This window comes from Thermobia domestica, chromosome 8 (genome assembly GCF_964235325.1).
Source record: "Thermobia domestica chromosome 8, izTheDome1.hap1.1, whole genome shotgun sequence".
In the NCBI taxonomy this organism is placed as follows: domain Eukaryota; kingdom Metazoa; phylum Arthropoda; class Insecta; order Zygentoma; family Lepismatidae; genus Thermobia; species Thermobia domestica.
In genome coordinates, this window is record NC_137461.1 from 118,413,400 (window position 1) to 118,435,681 (window position 22,282).

Consider the following 22,282-nt stretch of genomic DNA (forward strand, 5'->3'; position numbering starts at 1 on the left):
AACTTACATTTTCATACATCGATATCCAGATAATAAATAAATGTTGGACTTTTCTTGTTGCTTGGAAATTTAACATAATATTCACTGAATTACACAACAGAATTCTTTTATGGAAACTTATTGCCTAAAAAGAAATTCCGTTTGGGGGAAAAGGCAAATATTGTATAATTAAATCAGGAGACTTAGTAATGCGTAGAACGCATTATCTGTCATCAGCCATTAAGAGTGAATGCGCTAAATATTTAAATTGTTACGTTGGGTCATATGTAGTAACGAAAATTCTAAGAAATTGTGCTGTATTGAACACACTAAATAATCGTCCAGCAGGAACACACAACTCTAGAAATCTAAAGCTTTTCAACTTCTCTCCTGAAGAAAGAATAAACCTGTTAAGAAAATATAACACTGTGAAAATTCCATAAAGAATACTCCCTGATAAAGTAAAAAAAATAACTACGGATTTTTTTTCTGGAGAAGGGGGAGAACTGTTATGCTCCACCATCACAGCTATGCTGTTGTTAATGGTTTTTCATTGTTTCTTGTTTATTTATTTCAAGTTTCAATTTATTTGTTCTTTTGTCCATGAATCATCAACCAATATAAATTTTGATATTGAGAAACACATGATGTAACCAACATATTATCTAACTGCACCAATAAATAACTAATGGAAAGTACTACAGGAATGTGATCGTTGGTCTGTATCATATTGTAGAAAAAAGAAGAAAATCGATTTGCAGTTATAATACTTCCGATTTCAGATGAAATGAATGATATAATTTAAATAGAAAGTAACTTAATGCTTGAATACGTTTTAATTGTGTTCATAACTCAGTAAATTTATCTCTGAAGAAAATAATAATTATTGGCCTTTTTCAAGATAATATTAAATTTAATTTATATATTGTCTGAAAATATTTATTTTGTGGGTTACGAAGATGGATAAAATGTTTAACTAAACAAATCTTCGGGAAGCTTTGCTTTCCCTTTTCCTATGCTACTGCATAGCCATGCCACTAATTAAATCCAGAATGCACAAATACTAACTCCAAATGTTTTCAACAATCCAAAATTGCCAGTTTCTTGTTTTCATGTTGGAATTTTACACAAATTGATGAGTTTATTCGTATTCTGTTTGTTGTACATGACGATGAAGCACGAATCGAAAGGATATAACAAAATTAATTTCAGACACGTTAATTACCTACTGTGGTATAGCAACATGTCATCATGTATCATTTGCTTCAGAAGCCTAGTACAACCCAACCCTTCTTTATACAGCTAGGTCTGGCGTCTTCATAACAGGCGAATGTGCAATCTAAATAAAATTCCTATCTTTATATTAAATAATTATTTAAATTATTTGCCATATGCATTAATTCAAAATACGTATACACCATACATATTCCATTAACTGTATAACTATCAATACAGTATTTACATTCATTTAACAATTGGTAACATTCTTTTCCTGTTATTACACACAGATTCTACGGTAACTGTAATGAAAAGGCTTAAAGTACAGGCTTACAGAAGAATTATTTAGAACAGGATCTTCATTAACACAATATTATCATGAATATTGCTATGCCACAGTAGGTAATTAACGTGTCTGAAATTAATTTTGTTATATCCTTTCGATTCGTGCTTCATCGTCATGTACAACAAACAGAATACGAATAAACTCATCAATTTGTGTAAAATTCCAACATGAAAACAAGAAACTGGCAATTTTGGATTATTGAAAACATTTGGAGTTAGTATTTGTGTATTCTGGATTTAATTAGTGGCATGGCTATGCAGTAGCATAGGAAAAGGGAAAGCAAAGCTTCCCGAAGATTTGTTTAGTTAAACATTTTATCCATCTTCGTAACCCACAAAATAAATATTTTCATACAATATATAAATTAAATTTAATATTACCTTGAAAAAGGCCACAAAATATTATTTTCTTCAGAGATAAATTTACTGAGTTATGAACACAATTAAAACGTATTCAAGTATTAAGTTACTCTCTATTTAAATTATATCATTCATTTCATCTGAAATCGGAAGTATTATAACTGCAAATCGATTTTCTTCTTTTTTTCTACAATATGATATTGACCAACGATCACATTCCTGTAGAACTTTCCATTAGTTATTTATTGGTGCAGTTAGATAATATGTTGGTTACATCATGTGTTTCTCAATATCAAAATTTATATTGGTTGATGATTCTTGGACAAAAGAACAAATAATTTGAAACTTGAAATAAATAAACAAGAAACAATGAAAAACCATTAACAACAGCATAGCTGTGATGCTGGAGCATAACATCCTTACACACAGAGATAGCATATGAAGGTAAGATACTAATCTTTTGAAACTAAATAATACTAAGATTTTCAATTTTCTATTTTGGGTCACCTTTTGTTTGCGAAGCTGCGTCTTTTTCGATAATTAAAAGATATTTTCTAGTAGCTATAATTTCAAATAGGAAGATACATAATAGTGTGAATTTTGAAGTTAAAATGTTTTAAATTCTAGCCTAACGAAGGAACGTCAAACAACCAACTAGGCATAAAATGAAAAAGATACATTTTCTGTATGTCCTGAAATAATTTCCAAAGCTTTATTTACACACCATCATTTAATACGTAATTTCTAATTGACTCATCCCTCAATCAATTTCTCAGAATAGAAGTTGATGTAATCCTGATTGATATTCTAGAGGATTGCTTGTAAACTTAATCATTTTCTGCAGGGTTGGTCTTTTGAAGTTCCGTCGTTAGGCTGGGAGTTAATACGAACTCTTTGATTAGTAGTTTTAATTAACTTCAAAATCCATAGTATTATGTACCTTTCTATATTTTTAACTATAATTTCGAGAAAATGTTTTAATTAGCGAAAAAGATAACACGAATCCTTTCAAGATAAAATATTTTGGAGGTGGACTGTTTTTTTTTTTAGCTCAAATTAAGAGTTGTCTGTCATCATCATACACTTTTATCTATAAAAATGAAATTTGGAATATTATTGTCCGGAATCTAGAAGCAGTGAACACATTTTCTTTCATTTGTTCCCAACCTTTTATTTAAAACTAAAAAAATAAAAAATAAAAGTAAAATAAAATAAGTGGCTTTTTAAAACATAATAGAAATTTTGTGACTACGACGTTTGGGATTGATATGAATTTCAACTTTTTAGTTGTGGGTTGAAAATTTGAATATTATAGTTTTAAGAAGGATTTAACGTTAGGAAGCTCTCGCCTTTGGTGTTTTGGTGCGAGCTGTCCCGGGATCGATTCCCGGTGGGGGCACTCGGTCGAGAAAGTGTAAAACGCTTTTTCGGGTCAGCCACTCAAAATAAGGTTTTCCTGAGTTTTCCTCAGTCACTCCAGGAAAATCCTGGGGTGCTACCTAATTTATAGTTCCCATGCTGCTTCCTTCCTTCCCCAATCCTTTCTTCCTTTCCTTTCCACAGATAGTGTGCTCGCCGAGAGACGTCATCCCTCAAACGTGACGGGCTAAATGGCTATAGATGCCGAAAGCCCAGAAATCTAAAATCTAAAATCCTTATCGTTAGGAAACCGAACACTGCATTTTATAGTATATTGTCCATGTCTATGTATAATGCCTCTGCACACAAACACGAATTTTGAAAATATAATGCTGTAGCTTGTTTCAAGTAAATACCGGAAGATCAAAGTTGAGCTTCGAGAAATTAAGTATGTACTTCTAATAAAGAATGGAATACCAATGTATCTTCTTGTAAATAGCTTACTCTCAAAAAATTCTGAAGAATAACTAATTATGGGTAACACCATATTGTACAGAGTGTCCAATACACAATGCAAACCGGAGTTTGGGATAGTAGAAATTTTGAACCTGAAGCGATACTCAAATAATGGTTATACCAAAATGAAAACTTGTTCATGCATATATTTTTAAACCAGGAAGCAACGATTGAAATACACTAGGAACCACACAGTATTGCCAGATGTAACCGAAGGTATAATTCAATTTTTCTACAAGTCACGTAAATTGTTCATAACTCATACGTATGGGTGTTCTGTCATTATTTTTCATTTTATATAGTTGGAGTAGCTTGGAAGCTATGGAATCGAAAAACGAATTTTACATTTCCAATGATAACTAATCGGATGAGGGAAAACGTGTTTTTCATAAATTAACATTCTGAATTAGCAACAATGCTGATGGTTCAGTGCATCGAAAGGTGTGTTAAGTATCCGTCTAGATTATGCAATTTCTGAAAACAATTATCGAAAGAAACTTTGAAATTATCGTGATAAAACTTTTACTTACATGCACCCGGCAATACTTGCTATTCATTGAATCGAAACGGGGGTACTCCCGGAATCTGCCGTAGAACAGACAATGTAGTATCAAGTTATATCAAGATGAAACAGTCATTGGAGGTTGTTCAATCTATCTTGCGAAGCACTGGCAGTCATGTTGCTTCTGACGTAAATTAGGCTCATATAGTGAAGAAACAGAAGTTGGAGAAATAAAATATGATTATGTTAAGGCATAATTTCTGTAGAATTAAAGGTATCAGAGTGGAGCGAGAATGACAGCTTAAGATTCGGTAAAGTATAACTCTCGTAGCATGTAGTATAGCAGAATGAAACTGCCAGCGTTGGAATACCATAAACTGTATTAACGTTGTAATTTACTACAATAACGTTTCGCCATAGTGCGTAAAGGTCAGCATATACATTAATATGAAATAAGAAAAATGAAAAGAAGGCCCGTATTGTGAAGATCATATTATACATGCGTGATATTGTTCTCTCATGGGCATGCGTGCAATATAGGTATGAATTATTATATATTAAATGAGTTAAAAAATATATCACCCTTGCCCCAGAACCTGATTTTTAACATTTTAATGTCGTGAAACTTGCTTAAGCAATCGCATCTTTTCGAAAGCAATGTCAGATAGTCGTTTATACTACGTTGACAATGGTTAACAAAGTCAATAAACCTTTGCACCCCAATTGTTCTCCTTGCCCCAGTCTTTCATACTTGATACTGATTCGACGATAAAAGTACTTTCCAAAATTTGTGTTGTACATTAAAGTACCAGGTTAAATCGGTTGGGAACAGTTTGAAGAAAAATGGCAGGATCTGCAAGATTATGGAACTCCCAAAGAAGTAATTAGGGGAATAAAGGAGAATGAAAACGACAAAGGAAGAAAACAGTCTATTTTTAATAATATTGTTTATAATTTAATAAACATTCGCCTCTTTTTTCCATCGTTTTGCCCGCAATAGACTCCTTTCTCCGCAGTACAAACCAACCTTATGTCGGTTTTTTTGTGTTCTTTCCTTACAATAATACACGTGGAGCATAAGATTTTGCAAGATAGTTTCCAATATAATAAAGAACTTTTAAACCAAATTTGAAACATTTTCCATGATTAGTTAAGGAAGTAAAATGTTTTAAACTTTAAAAATTGTTTCCTGAAAAATTAGTGAAAATGGACATTCCCCTTTTCCCCCTTGTACTCTTCAAATGAAATGACTTTAGGTATATGATTAGGCCTTAATCCAAACAGGGATGTTATCACCGCTTTCATTATAATACATATCCTAAGGAAGTAGTGGGTATCCGAATTTTTGCGAAAAAATTAGTATCTCGCATGCCGTTAAACTACGGAGCTGAAATTCAGTATATTAATTAACACTATTGAAAATGAACAGTCGTGTCCTAGCATTTTTTTTTAATTCTCCTTTGCGGGAGGCACCACTTTCCATATATGGAAAACTGGAAGTGGGTTAGTTTGTAAAGGTAATCGAAAACGATCGATATCAGTTGAGAAAATAATACGGAAATAATTATTAATTGAGAAACAAAAAATGTAGTGCTTCGCTTCATATATCCATTGCTTTCTACTGTAATAATTGCTGAAGTTTATGTTTATTGTATGGAGCGCTTAGGGCACAGGGCAATCAACCAATAAAGCTGTGAGAAAAATAGATATAAAATTTGTACTGTAAGCATAATTACACGGAAATTTTAAGTTTGGAATGTACGCGTAATTACATGAAAATTTTACACTTTTTTTCCTTTACATTGGTCTACTTACCTTGATTTGGGACTTACAAATTTTATCCTTTTTTCCACTGAAAAGTATCGATAATTCAACAAGGAAATAATTATACCATGATAATTTAATTTAAACTCGTCTTAATTTGGATCATGATAAACACTTTACCACTTTATATCGTAAAGGTCAGATCCAAAGTTAATTTATCAGAGCGTTGCATGAGCGATTGACCGTAGAAATTCAAACTCCAATTAGTTAGAATTTCATAACCTGGTTTTATTACAAGTATAAACTCTTTAGTCAGTAGAGAAGACGCCGTGGATCATGTATCAGAGATGATAACGGTGTATTTTGATGGGTCAGAGTGGGTCACGGTGGATCATCGTGGGTCGTAGGTCAGAGTGGGTCAAGGTGGGTGGTGGGTCATGGTGGGTCATAGGTCAGAGTGGGTCACGATGGGTGGTGGGTCAGTGGGTCATGGGCCAATGTTTTCACCCTAACACTACAAAATGTGCCAGGCATATACCATTTAGGTGTCCCGTACTTTTAGCTACCCGACACTTCGTACATATGATATCCATGTGCTAAGTATGTACTCTAGGTATTTACAGTTTTACGTACTTGTTACATCTAATTGATATTTGCAACTATGTACCACAAATAACATTTATATACCTGCTCAGTTTCGCACTCTAACAGTCACTTGTTTTTATGTCGTCATTTGGGACATATATCTGTCATGTTCTAGGTACGTCCTTTAGATACATACTGTTTCAGATACCCTAACAACACAAGATGTGCTAGGCATGCGCCATTTAGGTGTTCTAAATTCATCTCCCAGATTTGATGCATTTGTTGCTTCTTTTTCTAAGCGATTGTGTACTAGAAGCAACAAATGCATCAACTTTATTAGATAACAACTGTCGCCGATCATTTGAAAGTGAATATGGAAGAAAGTAAATAGACACTCGTTATTTTGTTACAAAATTACATGGCGAGCAGATTTTATCTGATCCCAAACGGTTATCGTCGAATATACTTGGTTAAAGAAGCACTCTGATCAGCCAAATTCAAAAGACCTCAACAATTTATCCCTCTACAAGCGACGTTCGCTTCGTCGCCTCTGTGGCCAAGTCGGAAGAGCAGGTAGTTAGTAATCTAAAGTTCGGTGGTTCGCGCCCATCCTGCGTTACACTTTTTTTTAGTTGTTTAAAGTGTTTTTAGACTGACCTTAATGTAAACCCATTACGCATATAGGCGATTTTACATATTTTGGGGGAGTAATTTTGTGGTTCATTGATGCTTACGGCATGGGGAACATACCTAGAACATACTTGGCACGTTCTCCGGGTATATGTGGGCATGTGCCTAGGGGCAGACGTAGACTATGACTACCACTTGCCATCCATGTGATTTCTCTCTCACTTGTCAGAGGTACGTACATATGGCACATACTGGACACATTTCCATGTACCTGAGGGAACACGATAGGCATATGCCTGCTATGTAATTGTGCTGTTAGGGCATTGACCCACGCCATCTCTGGAGCTGATTCTGGCAAGCTTATGTATCGGACAGTCACATCTGACATATTTCTTTTTAATGTTTCGTGCTAATGGACCGTATTTCAAAGACGACAAGCTTAATCTGAATATTTAACACATTCAAAATCAAATATAGTACAATTGTATATACCATTACATCATGATAAATTAGAGATTAATATTCAAAAATGTCTTGAATTTCTACTGCGTGATGTTTTTACGACTCGTACAAAATATATTATAACACTTGTTGCTTTGAGAAATGAGCCTCTATATGTTTTCATATGATATGTAACTACTAGCTTTAATTCTATTTTAGGAATCATAAACCTAGGTATCAAACATGAAAAGTGTGATGAAATACAATAGATTTTTTCTAAAATCTAAATCTAGATTTTCGAATGTAGATTGAAATAATGTAATTACATTCACTTACTCCAGTGAACAAATGATGAGACATTAATGATTCTTGATGGTGCTGAATGTATAAGGACAGGTAATAGGAGATACGTAAGTAGAAAATGTCCTAAATAATTCACAGCAATTGTCATCTCAATACCGTCCTTTGTTTCAATTGACTTTTCACTTACTATACCTGTAAAACAGACAAGTATATCTACATTTAAATTCAGTTAATTAAAAAGGACGCTTTTAAAAAGAAGTTTTAAAGATATCCAAAAATTTAAATTCTTGAATCAAATATGTTAAATAAAGAAAAATATTATTTATGGATTCAGAATCACTGCTAGTTCAATGTTAAAATGATAGTTATGTATGTTAATATGATAGTTATACTGTCATCAAAATAGTCTTACTAAGGTAAATTGAAGAAGAAAAATATAGTATACAGAAATCAACCAGTTCAGACAATTGTAAGACAAACTTCACACTATCACTTGTTTTACCACTATATGCTAGGCAACAGCCCATTTGGAAAAAAATATTTATTTATATGCACCGAAAGAAAAGATTACTGTAAAATTGGAAGTGTAGTATCCATTGGCATAGCATGAAAACAAAGAAATTTTTACCGTAGTATAAATATTGTTCACAAGTGTATGCATACATCTATAAAATTTCAAGTTTTCCTACCGCAATAGCAAGTAACATTTGATATTTCAAAGGAAAATGAATACCATTGTGTTCAAGTATCTTAAAAGAAACCTATACTAAATTATTCTATACGTTGTATACGGAATGACCAGACAAATTAGATATTTGGCAACCTTAATATGATATAATGGCTGGTAGCAAATAAGGAATTAAATGGATTTGATTTTTGCTATTAGCATGTAAGAATTTACAGATCTAACCTGCTATGGAATACATACCAGCATTATTGATAAGAATATGAATTTCTCTTTCTGTCTGCAATAAGTCTGCAGCACATTTGCGAACGGAATCCAAAGAAGCCAGGTTTAAATATGGAACTATCACTTCTCCCTTTGTCTTCCTTCTAATTTCCTCGGCCACTTTAACAGCATTCTCCATATCAACACTCGGCATTATAATTCTTGCACCTAACAAAGGAAAGATGGAAAGTGAATAATTGAAATGCACGACCAATGTTTATACATAACCAACGTTCTTACATTAAAGAATGTCTTTAAATAATTTTATACAGCATATGCATTAGTTGCTGCAGTCCCTAAGATATTTACGTAGAATAATAGCTATAAGTTTGTATGAACATAAGAAGATTTATCTGTAAGAGGTATAATATACAGTTTGTTATCAGATATTCAGTTGCATATAAGGGATTTGTTCCTAAATGTAATTCAATGACATTTCTCATCATCGCTGTGGTCGAGGTATGCAGTAGTACATGCCTACACCCTATGTTTAGTCAGTACAGTATACCTTTGCGTTAAAAGTATTCGAATAATTGAAGTTATCTTTAGTCCCGTAAATAAGTATCTAATTAAATATAAACAGAATATACAAAAACATTGAACATCTATAAATACAAAATAATAATTATATCATGATTAAATATTAAAATAATTACCAAACAATTAATAATTAACCCGTAATAGGGCGCATGGTGTACAAAGCTCCGCAGCAAATACTTTTAGTATTGTATGAGACACAATGCGGCACCCCCGCCGCTCACCTCCCACCCTATCTACCCCCACTACCCCTCTACCTGACCCTTAGAGAGAGAACCAGTTTGACGCTCAGCTCTGGCTAGGCTAGACATTTTAGGAAGCAGTGTTGTCTTTTGTACGCCGCGCGCCCTATTGTGTGAGATTTTGTGTGGACACTTGTACGCCGCGCGCCCTACACCGGCATTGTTTTTACAAACTTTTTACGTACTTGTTTTAGTGAAATCGTCTTGTTTTCCGTTTCATGTCGCCGTGTGTTGTGTGTTTGTAATGTATTATAATTTGAATCTGTAAATAGACCTATTACTTTGTAGAATTTTGTGGTAAAGATATTTTGGCTACAATGGAAAATGAAGAAAGAAATCGTTTGCTTTCTTTACTTGATAGCGTTAAAAAAGAAATCCAAGAAGAAGAAAGAAATGCTGAACATGGTATAGAGACTTTGCATAGACATTTGTTTGCAAATAACGAAGATGATAGTAGAAGTAATGAACCTGCTCAAGAAGATGTCATCGAACGGGAAGGATCTGATCAGCCCGAAGATGAATTGGAACACAGTGATCGCGATACGGAGTCAGAAATGTCTGCTAATGAAGAAACTGCAATAGAAGATGATAGTGATGGAACAGTAAACCGGAATGTGTTAATTGGAAAAGACAAGGAAACTGAATGGAATACTCACATGAACGATGCTAATTTACGTGGAAGAGTGCGAAGACAAAATATTATTCAAGCGGAAAGAATAGTAGTGCGTCTTCCTACACCAAAAGGTGAAGCTTTGACAACGAAACCCCATACGAAACTTGGAAGCTACTTTTCTCTTCCTCGCTCATTGACGAAATTGTTCAGTACACCAATGTTTGGATACGGACAAATAGAGCAAATTATGCTTGTGAAAGGGACGCTAAAGAGACTGACCGATTAGAAATCTATCCTGTTATGGGTTTGTTATTTCTTGCCGGTGTGCTGCGGTCCTCGCATACACGTATGGAAGATCTATGGGCAAACGATGGACTAGGAATTGAGTACTTTCTTTCCACAATGTCAGTCAAACGTTCCATTTTATATTCATTTCTTGTAACAAAGTCAAGTTTTCCTAACTTTTAGTTTTTTTACCTGTAACTGCTTAAAATGATAAGATTAAATAAATTTTGTTTAAAAAATTGTCAAATTTGAAATTTTTTAACATATAAATTGTTAAAAAACAACTTAGGACTGAAAAATTACAGTAAATATGTATTTAGAGACCAAATGAGTGTATGTGGTACTTTGTACGCCACGCGCCCTATTACGTAACTTTTCCTTATGGGCCCTATTAAGGGTTAAATATTAAAATTAGATAAACTACCAGCGCTGGTGTACTCTGATTTAGAAAAATTGCATAAAGATTATACATATATTTGCATATAGTTACACACCTCTACACTTACGTATAGTTGAATATGTAATACCTCAATTAAGGAAAAATATAATAATTTCAACATGAACATTGAAAGATAATATTTCCTGACACATGAATATTATTGCTGAAGTATATCCAATTTTATTTTATACATGCGCGTCATTCAATCTAAGCCAATTTTGATGAAATGTTGCATAATTACCAAAACATACATTATAACAAACTGAGGGACTGAGACCAAATACAATCTGAAGTTAATTTTTTTTCATATAAATAAAAATCATCCTAATATATACATATATATTATAGGAAATGCTCCATCACGCTTCAAAGCAAAAATTTTCATAAATGCTGGAACTTGTATCCCCTTATTGTTAATGAAGTGTTATATACCGAGTTTTATCTTTCTAACTGGACGAGCTAGTGAAATAATGTATTTTTGCTATAAATTTTGATATCTCTCTCTCTTCTTAGGATACACCATTTAATTAAAGTGACATGGTAGACACTCACTTCGAGGTACGTACTAATCATGTTCCAAAATTCGTTCCTAACTACTAAACAGTTTCTCCGTGATACGATCACAAACAACAGACAGCATTGCTTTCAATATGAAGAGAAAATATAGGAAATACCCCCTTGCCAACTTAAATCAAGAATTTTCAAAAACGCTGGGTAATTAATAATTTATATAATTTATATAAGGCCTATAAGGTTTTATCTTCCTAAGCTGAAGGACTCATGAGACACTCAACTTTCATGACGCCCTGTTTCCTCCTTATAACACAAATTTTAATCAAAGTAACATGGTGAACGCCCAGTCCCAGATAATTCATAACTATACTATGTTATATATACAGGGTGTTAATGAACTATGCCGACAAACTGTAAGAGGTGATTCCTTACATCAAAATAAGAGAAAAAGTTCATATGGACCTGTGGCGAAAAGTGCATCGTCTCAGACCTAGAGCTGTCCAAAATCGCGAAAAAGTCAAATTTCAAGAGGTCCTATTTCGAATTCTAGAAACTGTGGATGGTGGTCCTTATCAGCGTAAACGAAGTCACGCATACGCAGTCCAAAATCATCAACCGAATTTTGAGATATGCTCTGACCTCATAATAGGTCCGAAGTAGGCAAACGATAAGCCTTGATAGCAGTGAACATGGAATCCTTTAGCACGATGTCGGAAGTGTTAAGGATCGTCAGCAGCATGGTTTCTCGTACTGAGGAGTACGCATTCTGCAATATTTTCAATATATATATAACTTCTGCTGCCTTACACATTTAATTTTTTTGGCGCAATCAAAATTAATTCCATACTTTGCTCTACTAGAGTTTATGTGAGAATTGTACGAGGTAGTGCTGAGCGCAAAAGTCTTGGTCTTGCAGTTTTGCAAGAGTCTTGCATGCAAGACCAAGACCAAGACCAAGACCAGGAATCCCGATGCATGACCAAGACCAAGACCATACCTGCAAGACCAAGACAAAGACTCTTGCATATGTACCGGCACTACTTGAATTTTTTTTATAGAATGTAAAAAAGAAGGATATGGATTTCTTGGCTTCAGTAAAAATACTGCTGGAGTGAATGTGTTTCCAGTAGTTTATGCAATCCGTGTGAGACGATCTGCCCCTGTAGCTTATAGCTACAGTATGTCGTTTTCTGAATTGGTTGTTCGCGTTTTCTGTAGATATTGCTCGTTTTCAAGCCACACAAGATTCATCTTGCGCCATGTGACCTTTTTTGATGGACAAACACTGTGTGTGTGGATTTTCTCGGCGTTTTTCAATTTCCTCCTGCATTCTTCATTCCACTATTTTAGTCATTTCTCATCATTACCGTCTCCCTTAGCCTTGGTGCATAAGGTAGGACGTTAAACTAGATACTTCATTTCATTTCAAAGCATATTAGTGGCGTTCTTCTTCCAAAACTAAAGAGAAATGTAGTATTGAATATGTATGAATGAAATGTAATACCGTATACCATAGGTGTCAGCTATATGGGTATGGCCTTGGCTCCGAGACTCAAGCATCCATTGGAAATTTTTAACGTTTGCTCATAAAATTAATATAAAAATAATGTTTTCATGACATTAACAAAAACTTAGAGCATGTGACCGCAAGTTTGATTTCAGGGCGGATGCTTATACGTTAAATAATTGTTTATTAACATACTGTGACTTTTAGCCTCCTTAGATATACGTCACATCGAGGATTGAGCGATATAACATTATACTACAACAATAAATCTATATCTATTATACATTTGAAGGTGACTATTTTTGTGACTCCTATTCTCTTGAACCACCCGACCGATCTCGATTAAATTTTCAACATAGATGAGGTTTGGGCCTAAGAGTTTTTTCATCATTTCACTTTCACGGTAAAATTTAGGAGTCGTGAGAAGGGGAAGTTATAAAATAATAAATAAAACTTAATAACTCTTTAACCAAACGACCAATCTCGATCATGTTTTTAACATAGATGAGGTTCAAGCCTGGAATGTTATCTGTCAGTTCGCCTTGACGGAGCAACGTAGGGGAGGAGGAGGATGGGGAGATATACAAGAATCAATATAAATACAAATAAAAGTGACTCAATTTGTGACTTAATAACTCTTGAACCGATCTCAGTCAAATTTTTAACATGTATGAAGTTCGGTCCTGGGAAGTTTTTTTTAGTTTGTTTCACTTTGATGGTAGAACCTAGGGGAAGAGGAGGGAAGGTATGAGGTTCAGAGCTGGAGCGATTTTTATCATTTTACTTTCACGGTGAAACGTAGGTCAGGGGGAGGAGGAAGATGTGTGTAAAAAAAATAAAAATATAAGTGACTGTCTTTGTGACTTCATCACTCTTGAACCAGTCGATCGATCTCAATCAAATTTTCAACATAGATGAGGTTCGGATTTGGGGTGGTTTTTATCAAATCACTTTGATGGTAGAACTTAGGGGAGGGGAGGGGATGGAAATGTACAAAAATAAATAGAAATTTAATAACTCTTGAACCACCCCACCGAACTCGATCTCATCTTCAATATAGAAGAGGATGGTTCTGTCATATCACTTTGACGTTGCAGTTTAGGGGAGGGGGAGGGAAAAATATTTCAAAATGATCGAAAATGATCGACATTAAAATGTAATCTATAGTTTTGGGTGTCGCTAAAATAAACAGTGACACTTCCGATGCTCTTTAAATCCAAATTCAGCCCCGTAGCTTGGCGGAGGAGGGAAGGGAAGAGGTATAAACTGATCGCAAATGAGGAATATTAGTGTCGAATCCATAGTTTTCAAGGTAGCTGGGTTGAATACTGACACTCCAGATACCGTTTACGACCAAATTCAGCCTCGTAAGTTGGGGGAGAGGGAGATACATAATAATGATCAAAAATAACCAAATATTAGTGTCGAATCCATAGCTTTCGGCGTCGCTAAGGTGAACAGTGATACTTCCGATTCCGTTTTAATGCAAACTGAGCACCGCAACTTGGGGGAGGAACTAGATATATAAAATTATCGAAAATAATATTATCAATGTCGAACTCATGGTTTTCGAGGTCACTGAGATGAACAATGACACTTCCGATGCCGTGCCTCAAAACATGGAGGAGGAGGAGATATATAAGTTTATTGAAAATGACCGATATTAGTGCCGAACCCATACTTTTCGGGATCTCTGAGACAAACAGTGACACTTCTGATGCCGTTTAAATCAAAATTCAGCCCCGCAACTTGGGTAGGAAGTGGGGAGTGAAATATAAAAAATAATCGAAAATTACCAATTTCAAAGGGCCCTTTATTAATAGTAAAAAGTGACTGACTAACGAAATATATTATTATTATTATTATTATTATTATTATTATTATTATTATTATTATTATTATTATTATTAATAATAATAATAATAATATTATTATTATATGTAACCCAACGAAGTGAGTAATTGATGCTAATAATCCATATTCACAAGTGAGACTTCAAATAACTTGGAGTTTGATGCCGTTATTTTGTATTTCTAATACAGGTCAAAAGTATTTATATAAATTGAGTTTACACAAGATATAGACAGTAGAGTCGTTTTCAGTTTTCACTCAAATTATTCTAAAATATTAACAGGTTTGATAATAATAATAATTATTATTATTTTCTCTCTCTCTCTCTTTTTTTTTTTGGTCAATATTGCTATACAACATCATCATCATCATAATAGCTATTCTTCCATTATTGGCAGGTTACTTGCTGCAAGTGAGAAGGTTCGACGTTCGGTGGTCCTCAGCTAGTTTCTTCGTCTTGACGTAGCAATTTTCTGTGTTAATACCTTCCTTCAACTACAGTCTCCTTCGTTCCCTCCCTCTCTTTCCTTACACAATACCCTCTAGTACGTACCTCATAATACAGTTCCTCCTCAGTCAATATCCTAACCTGTTCTTCTTCCTCCTCATAACAATATCTAAAATTCTTCTCCTCCCCCCCCTATTGCTAATAGTACTAACACCTTCTCATTCGTTTTCTGTTCAACACAGCTAATTCTCTCCTTTTTTCTCCATACCCATGTTTCGAAAGCCTTCAATTTTTTCATCGCTTTTGCTTAATGTCAATGTTTCTGCCCCATAGAGTACATATATTGGAATCAGCTAAACAAAATGTCAATATTTAATTGGAAGTTTGTTTAATACAAGGATTAGCAAATCGTGGTAGAAATGAAAAATATCACGCCTTTGGAGTGTAAAAACAATTTTGCAATTCATGGTATTTCAACAATCTGTGCCGTCTTGATGTTATTTCATGCGTCTCAGGGGTAGCCTCCCCAGTTTGGGAACCAGTGGAGTGTTGGATCTGTTAAAAAATATAAACAGATTACGAAACGATTATTTGGGAATATCTTATAAGTAGTGAAGCGTGGACACTCCTTAAAAAAAATAAAGATCATCACCTATGTTGCACACTATCATCATACTTACACGAAGTTAAACTATATTACATTTAGAAACATACATTGTATTTCCGTTACTATTGGCGCACTGTAGAGTTTATTATCCCTTATATCCAGAGTAAAACTTACTCATGAAAAGCTTGAGATTTCTTAAATGCAACACTTGCAAGACTCTTGCATGCAAGACCAAGACCAAGACCAAGACTCGATGTGCAAGACCAAGGCCAAGACCAAGACCAAGGATTCCAGTGCAAGACCAAGACCATCCCGGTCTGGGTCTTGGTTTTGCATTTGCTCATCGCTAGTACGAGGAGCATAGCGAAAGTTTCTGGATACTAAAATCAGAACAGCATGCTGTACTGAGACGTATCACGTTTAAAAACATATGTCCTCTGGTGGTAAAAGTATAACTTCAATGTTACAGGTTGTTTGTTTGAAGATTAGAAGGCTGGAAGTGTAGGTCAATTTGAATCTGTCATTCTGCAACAACAGAACTGAAGCGATGTGATTTGCGTGCAATTAACTTTTATGATTTTCAGTATGGTTTAATGCAAGAGCACTGTCATGATCGTTTAGGAAAGCATTTTGGAGAATCCTCCCCTTTAAGTGCAACTTTTCTAATTGATTTGCAGAATTAAAACGCGGTCAACAAAGCCTGACAAATGATCCTCGCTTTGGGGGACCTAGCACCGTAGTTACAGATTAAAGTGTCACAGCATTAACAAATCTTATGAAAGAGTATAGCCATATGACGTAGAAGAAATTCACTCAACTTCGAACATGGAATCAGCCCAGTCCATAATAAAATATTACCTCAGTCTTTCCAAGCGTTGCAGTCGCTGGGTTCCATATGTGATTACGCAAAAATCAAAGAGATGACCGGATGGAGTGCTGCGGTGGAAAGAAAAGACGATAGTATTTTTGTCTATAAGACCGATCGTGTGGCAACTATGCAGTCAAATTATCGATGTACCTGACAGCAGATTGGTAACGCTACTTATTACTTACCGAGTGTCTTTGAAGCTCTCGAAAATCTGCTCACCAAAATCTCTATTGTCTCTCTTCTTCATCGAGACAATGCACGGCCACACACAACAGCGAAAACTTTATAATTTCTGCAGGAAAGTGGAGCACATATTCTACTACACTCGAATTAATCTTCAGATTTACCTCCATGTAACTCTTTGTCTTCTTCCCAACGCTCGAGACAAAGCTTCGAGGACGCTGCTTTCAAACAACCGAAGAGGCTATCGCAGCCTATGCTGGTGAAATTTCTGATATTCCAAAAAACAAGTTTTAAAACACATTTAACACTTGGTTTTTAATAATGCTAAATTAATACTTATGGTATAATCATGAAGAGACCTCATGCTGAAACTGCCGTACGAAGACCACCAAGCATACACAAGAAAGAAACAATATGTGTAGATATATGAAAAACAAAGAACAACTGCTATAGGACACTAAGATATTAACACAGAATAGAACATGAATGTCGTGACTGGTAGTTTGTTTTAATACAAACTTCCAGCGAGTGAGAAACGATGTTTTTGACACGAGGTTTCCCGAACTTATATGACCATTCGGTTTATTGACAACGTCACCACTATGAGTATGATGTATTCAATGTCAGCTGAATTGAGTGTTCAATGAACTCTCCTGTCGAACTTCTTCTGACGAAATATAATTGAATTTCCAAGACAATGACATTCTTATTCGTTGCAAATGCTGTTTTTTCAACTCCTTTATCTTTTTTATTCCACTATGGAGGTGGGAACTATGTTCGCTGCTTCCTTTTTATTGGAAATGTTCTTTTATATATATGGGAAAGTAGAGAACAAAAGCAGCAGACCAGCATAATGTTCACGTGTACCATAGCTTCAAAATACTGTATTAAGTATTTCAATGAATGTTACTTTGTCTGCACTTAGTAACATTTCAACATGTCTTATTACACTTAAGAAATATACTGCAATTTTTTTCAAAATTGGGAAGGTCGGCTTCGGAGTTCGAACTTGGTATCTTTCTTTTACTGTTTCCAAAGATACCCGAAGTTGAATGTTTGCACCATAACAGCCATAATCAAACTGCTCATCCGTTTTGGAATAAGGTGTACATGGTTGGGTTCCATGGACAAAACATCTTCTAAGAAACCCCAACGCTTTAGCATGAACCAAACATACAATATGGAACGCTGATGATTGCGTGTGATATAGTCGAATGAGTTATTTCAAACCACGGGTTGTGAAGAGTTTAGAGGATGCTAAAGAAGCTTATGTTCCCGAATGTTTCCGTCCAACCGTGAAACATAACCGGTTTTACGATGCTCTGGCCCACAATATCCCCTTTTTACATTGGATTTTGTGCTTATGCTTACCTGTCGCGTCGCTTCCCGTTGTTATGTTACCATGTTAGGAGACCTTGTGCATACTATGCTCTACATCTTGCTTCCGTGTAATGACATCATACCCCAGGATAAGCTTATTCATCCAGCTAGAACTATTGGAGGTGGTTTGAGGAACACCAAGATAAAGTTGAAACTTCATATGACTAACTCAACCGCCGGACCTGATCATAATTGAACATCTATGATCCGTTTTGCAGACATGAATATAACGCAGATTACGCCTTTCTCACGGAATTTAGTAATGCACCGTAGGCTAATGATGTAATATTTCGCTTGATACATTTCACAATCTCAATGATTGCCATTCCATATCGTATCAAGGCTGCACTTGCGGCCAAGTGTTCCAATTTGGTAAATTGACCTTTTTGAGGTATTTTCAAAAAACAATTAAATATCTGTATACATATATGTCTATAAAATAACTTAATGTTTTATATATGGTATAATTATTTAATGTTTGGTCATTTCAACCCGTATAGTTATTAGTTCATAAAAATTGTCACATTATTTCGAAATTAATATAATACTTAAATAATATTTTTAAAACTTTGAAAATATTTACCTCTGGAAGACAATTCCGTTGCAACTTCTCTTCCGATTCCAGAACTAGCGCCTGTAATGACGACCGTTTTTCCATCCAAACATCCCGGAATCTCTAATTCGTTTTCTTTCATCAGCATGATTATTCTGAAATCTAGAGCATGATCAATGTTTATATTGTTATTTCATTGGCATTATTATTTGCTAGAATGAAGTCGTATGAGCTTGAAGCATTGTATCAATAATTACTAATTACAGTAGTCTCAAGACTACCGTAAAATGAATATCCTCTAAAAATAATAGTAAAGGGCAGGTATAAGAGAAAATTATTTTATTTAATTGCAAGATTACCTTATATTTTAGAGTTGCTTCAATATTAAAACAAAAGGATACTCTATCTAAGTCCAGAGACGACCGTTGTCCTATGAAAATGTAACTTTCCTCTTAATGGGTTCATTTCCCAATTAAAAAGTAATGTGTAATGACTGCTTACTTGTAAAGACCAATGTGAAAACAACGCTAACAGTAGCTGCCCAAAGTCAATAAGCTATAATGAGAAACGAAGCCAACACTGAAGCAAATGGGAGCATAAATGAAAATTGTCTGAGAACTATGGGTTTTTATCATTAAATGACGGAATAAAATAAAAGTGGACGGGAGAAGATCCTAGTTCCTTAAGTTATTCGCCTCGATGCTCAATCTCAAACTGCAGTAATTTTATAGAAGCATTTATGAAATGAAGCTGCAAGATAAGTTGAAAGTGTTATTCTGCCGTTTATCTTTAGTAGAATTTTCCTACACCTACAAATCGAAATAGAGATTGTAACGTTCTTTAGGTACGGAAAATGCTTCGTCGTGCATTTCACATCGCGCCTATTTTGTGCATTTAATTCACAAACAAGCTCTAACTGAAACAATAAATAGTAATAATACTTATGTTTATATACTGTTTTAAAAAAAATAAAATTCCTTCATGGGAATAAAATAACCTATGAACAATGAATTACAAGTTAATTTCATAACACTGCAGAAAACTGCGGACAGGTAACATCGAAGACAAAAACGACGAAACAGCTGGTAGCTGTTATTCTGTTCAACTTTACTAGATGTTTAATTTAAACAACTGAGCATCGTCTCACAGAGTGATGGAAAGAGTTCTAACTATGTGAATTCAATACTCGAGTTTGAAGCACTGTGTCTATAAGTACTAATTACAATAGAGTAACAAGATCAAAGATAAAACTTGTTCCTCGGACTCTAAATCCATATCAAAAACCCATTACTCGCTATTCCTTATTGTTTTTGTTCTGTGGCGATGAAGATCGAAAATAAAATTCGTTTATTTCAACCACTTCCGATATCAATAGAGGGCTAAGGGAGGAGAAAGAACCTAATCTTGAGACACTAAAACGATTGCAGAAAGCGCTTCGTAATATGTAATTTTGCCATTTTGTTCTACAGAAATCAGTATTTAAACAGTAATTAATAGTAAATTGTGACCATTCCCGGTTTCGGTATAGTGTTATGGATACTAATGATATGTTGTCTTGAGACGCTGAACCGTGTGCAAAAGAACTTAATGCTTCTTGTTAGTTTCCCTTCCATGAAGAAAGATGAAACCGGAAATGGCTAATATTAACCACTTGTAGTTTGAATATAAGGGTAAGGAGCGGATGAAACATACATTTGGGACCCCGACTCGATTTCTAGAAACCACATATTGATAGCGTATACTGTTTTTGCTCTACAGAAATTAGCATTGAAACCAGAAGTAATAGCAAATTTGAATCAATTCCTGTTTCGGTAGAATGTTGTGTACACTCATTCTGTGCTGTCTTGAGACACCGAAACATTTCCAGAAACACAACTTCTCGTTATCTGTTACCGTTTTCGTTCTATGTCGATAAAAGCTGAAACTGGATATGGTTAATTTGAACCACTTTCGGTTTCAATACAGCTTCAGGGAAGGAGTTGGAACCTATGCCTGGGATGCTGACTCGATTGCAAGGAACTGTATCTCTATAGCTCTCACTGTTTTTGTTGTGATATCTGTCGACAGACAGACGGACGATCAAAGCCATTGTATAAAAGTTACGACACTTATGCATAGCAATGGCATCATTTAACAATCGAGTTTCAACAGTAAATTAGAAAATGTTACAAGGTTCATAATGTATTAAGATAAATCGTTTCTTAACCTTTATTAATATATGCTTTAACAGTCGAAATTGAGTTTTTTTTTTAAAGTGTCAATGAAAATAACATTTGGAAGATAAAGAAACATACCGGCTATAGCTTGCACTTCTGCATAGCTAAAATTTCACATTCTTATGAATGAAATCTAACGTAATGCAAATTATTTGTAATGTAAATTATTTTAGTAATGCAAAATGCTGAAACTATAGATATTCCCTGCACACACGTACATTTGACACAATAAAAGAATGAACTTCTGATTATTCTTCTTTACGAAATTATAGTTCTCGATTACTTAGCATATAGAAAAGGATGGTGAGTGATATGTATCGGTAATCTACAAGAAAGAACTCGTGTTCCTTTGATATCGTAAATACTTCTAATGGAAACATGCTTGTATTATTAATTGGAGATTAAATTACACAATCTCATTTATGTGCTCACAAAATACTCAAAGATATACATTTTTATTATTTGTCACATTTGAAAAATATGACTCGTTTTCTATTGATGCAATCGTTTTCACAAATTGAACTGTCACACCCTGCACATCTTGTTTTTACTTTCTTAGGTTGTCCTTTTGTTTTTTCGATTGCCTTTCTCGTACACCTTGGAAACCAATAATATAACACAGGGAAACATTCTTGTTAGATTTAATGTGTAATTGACAGATAATATTAATTTAGTTTTTAAAAAAATAGAAATACGATGGTTTTGCGGATAAAAGAAATTTTCAAAAAAAAAAATGGATTCAAACTTCCCCGCAAGATGTGATTTGTTTGATTTTCATAAAGTTTCTGTTAAGAAATTAAAACTGAAAACTAACAAAAGAGAAGCTAACGTTGAAACAAATAATGCAAAACATCCAGAGATTTTATAAAATATTGTATACTATGAAACAAAATGTATGTTTGAACAGCATTGAATGTTTTTCTTGGTATGTCTAACTTTAAGTAAGATCACTTTGTAACTATCTCATGATATCAATCGCTCTGTACATACTAAACAATGTGTTCTTCCTGATTGTTTATTCATTCCGCAGGCATGTATTTTATTCTACTTTTTGCAGTTTGCTACACTAACATCTTTTGGACAAAGTAT

At 34.4% G+C, this 22,282-nt stretch overlaps 1 protein-coding gene across 1 annotated transcript; it reads right to left on the reverse strand.

The window, feature by feature from the left end:
- Window positions 1-250: 250 nt before the first annotated feature.
- LOC145692273 (retinol dehydrogenase 11-like) lies at window positions 251-19,125 on the reverse strand. Its single transcript, XM_081767570.1, has 4 exons — window positions 19,008-19,125; window positions 8,931-9,119; window positions 8,036-8,194; window positions 251-369 (listed from the first exon to the last, which is right to left on the reverse strand). The coding sequence occupies exons 1-4, from the start codon at window positions 19,123-19,125 to the stop codon at window positions 251-253; spliced, it is 585 nt and encodes a 194-aa protein (XP_081623696.1).
- Window positions 19,126-22,282: the final 3,157 nt, after the last annotated feature.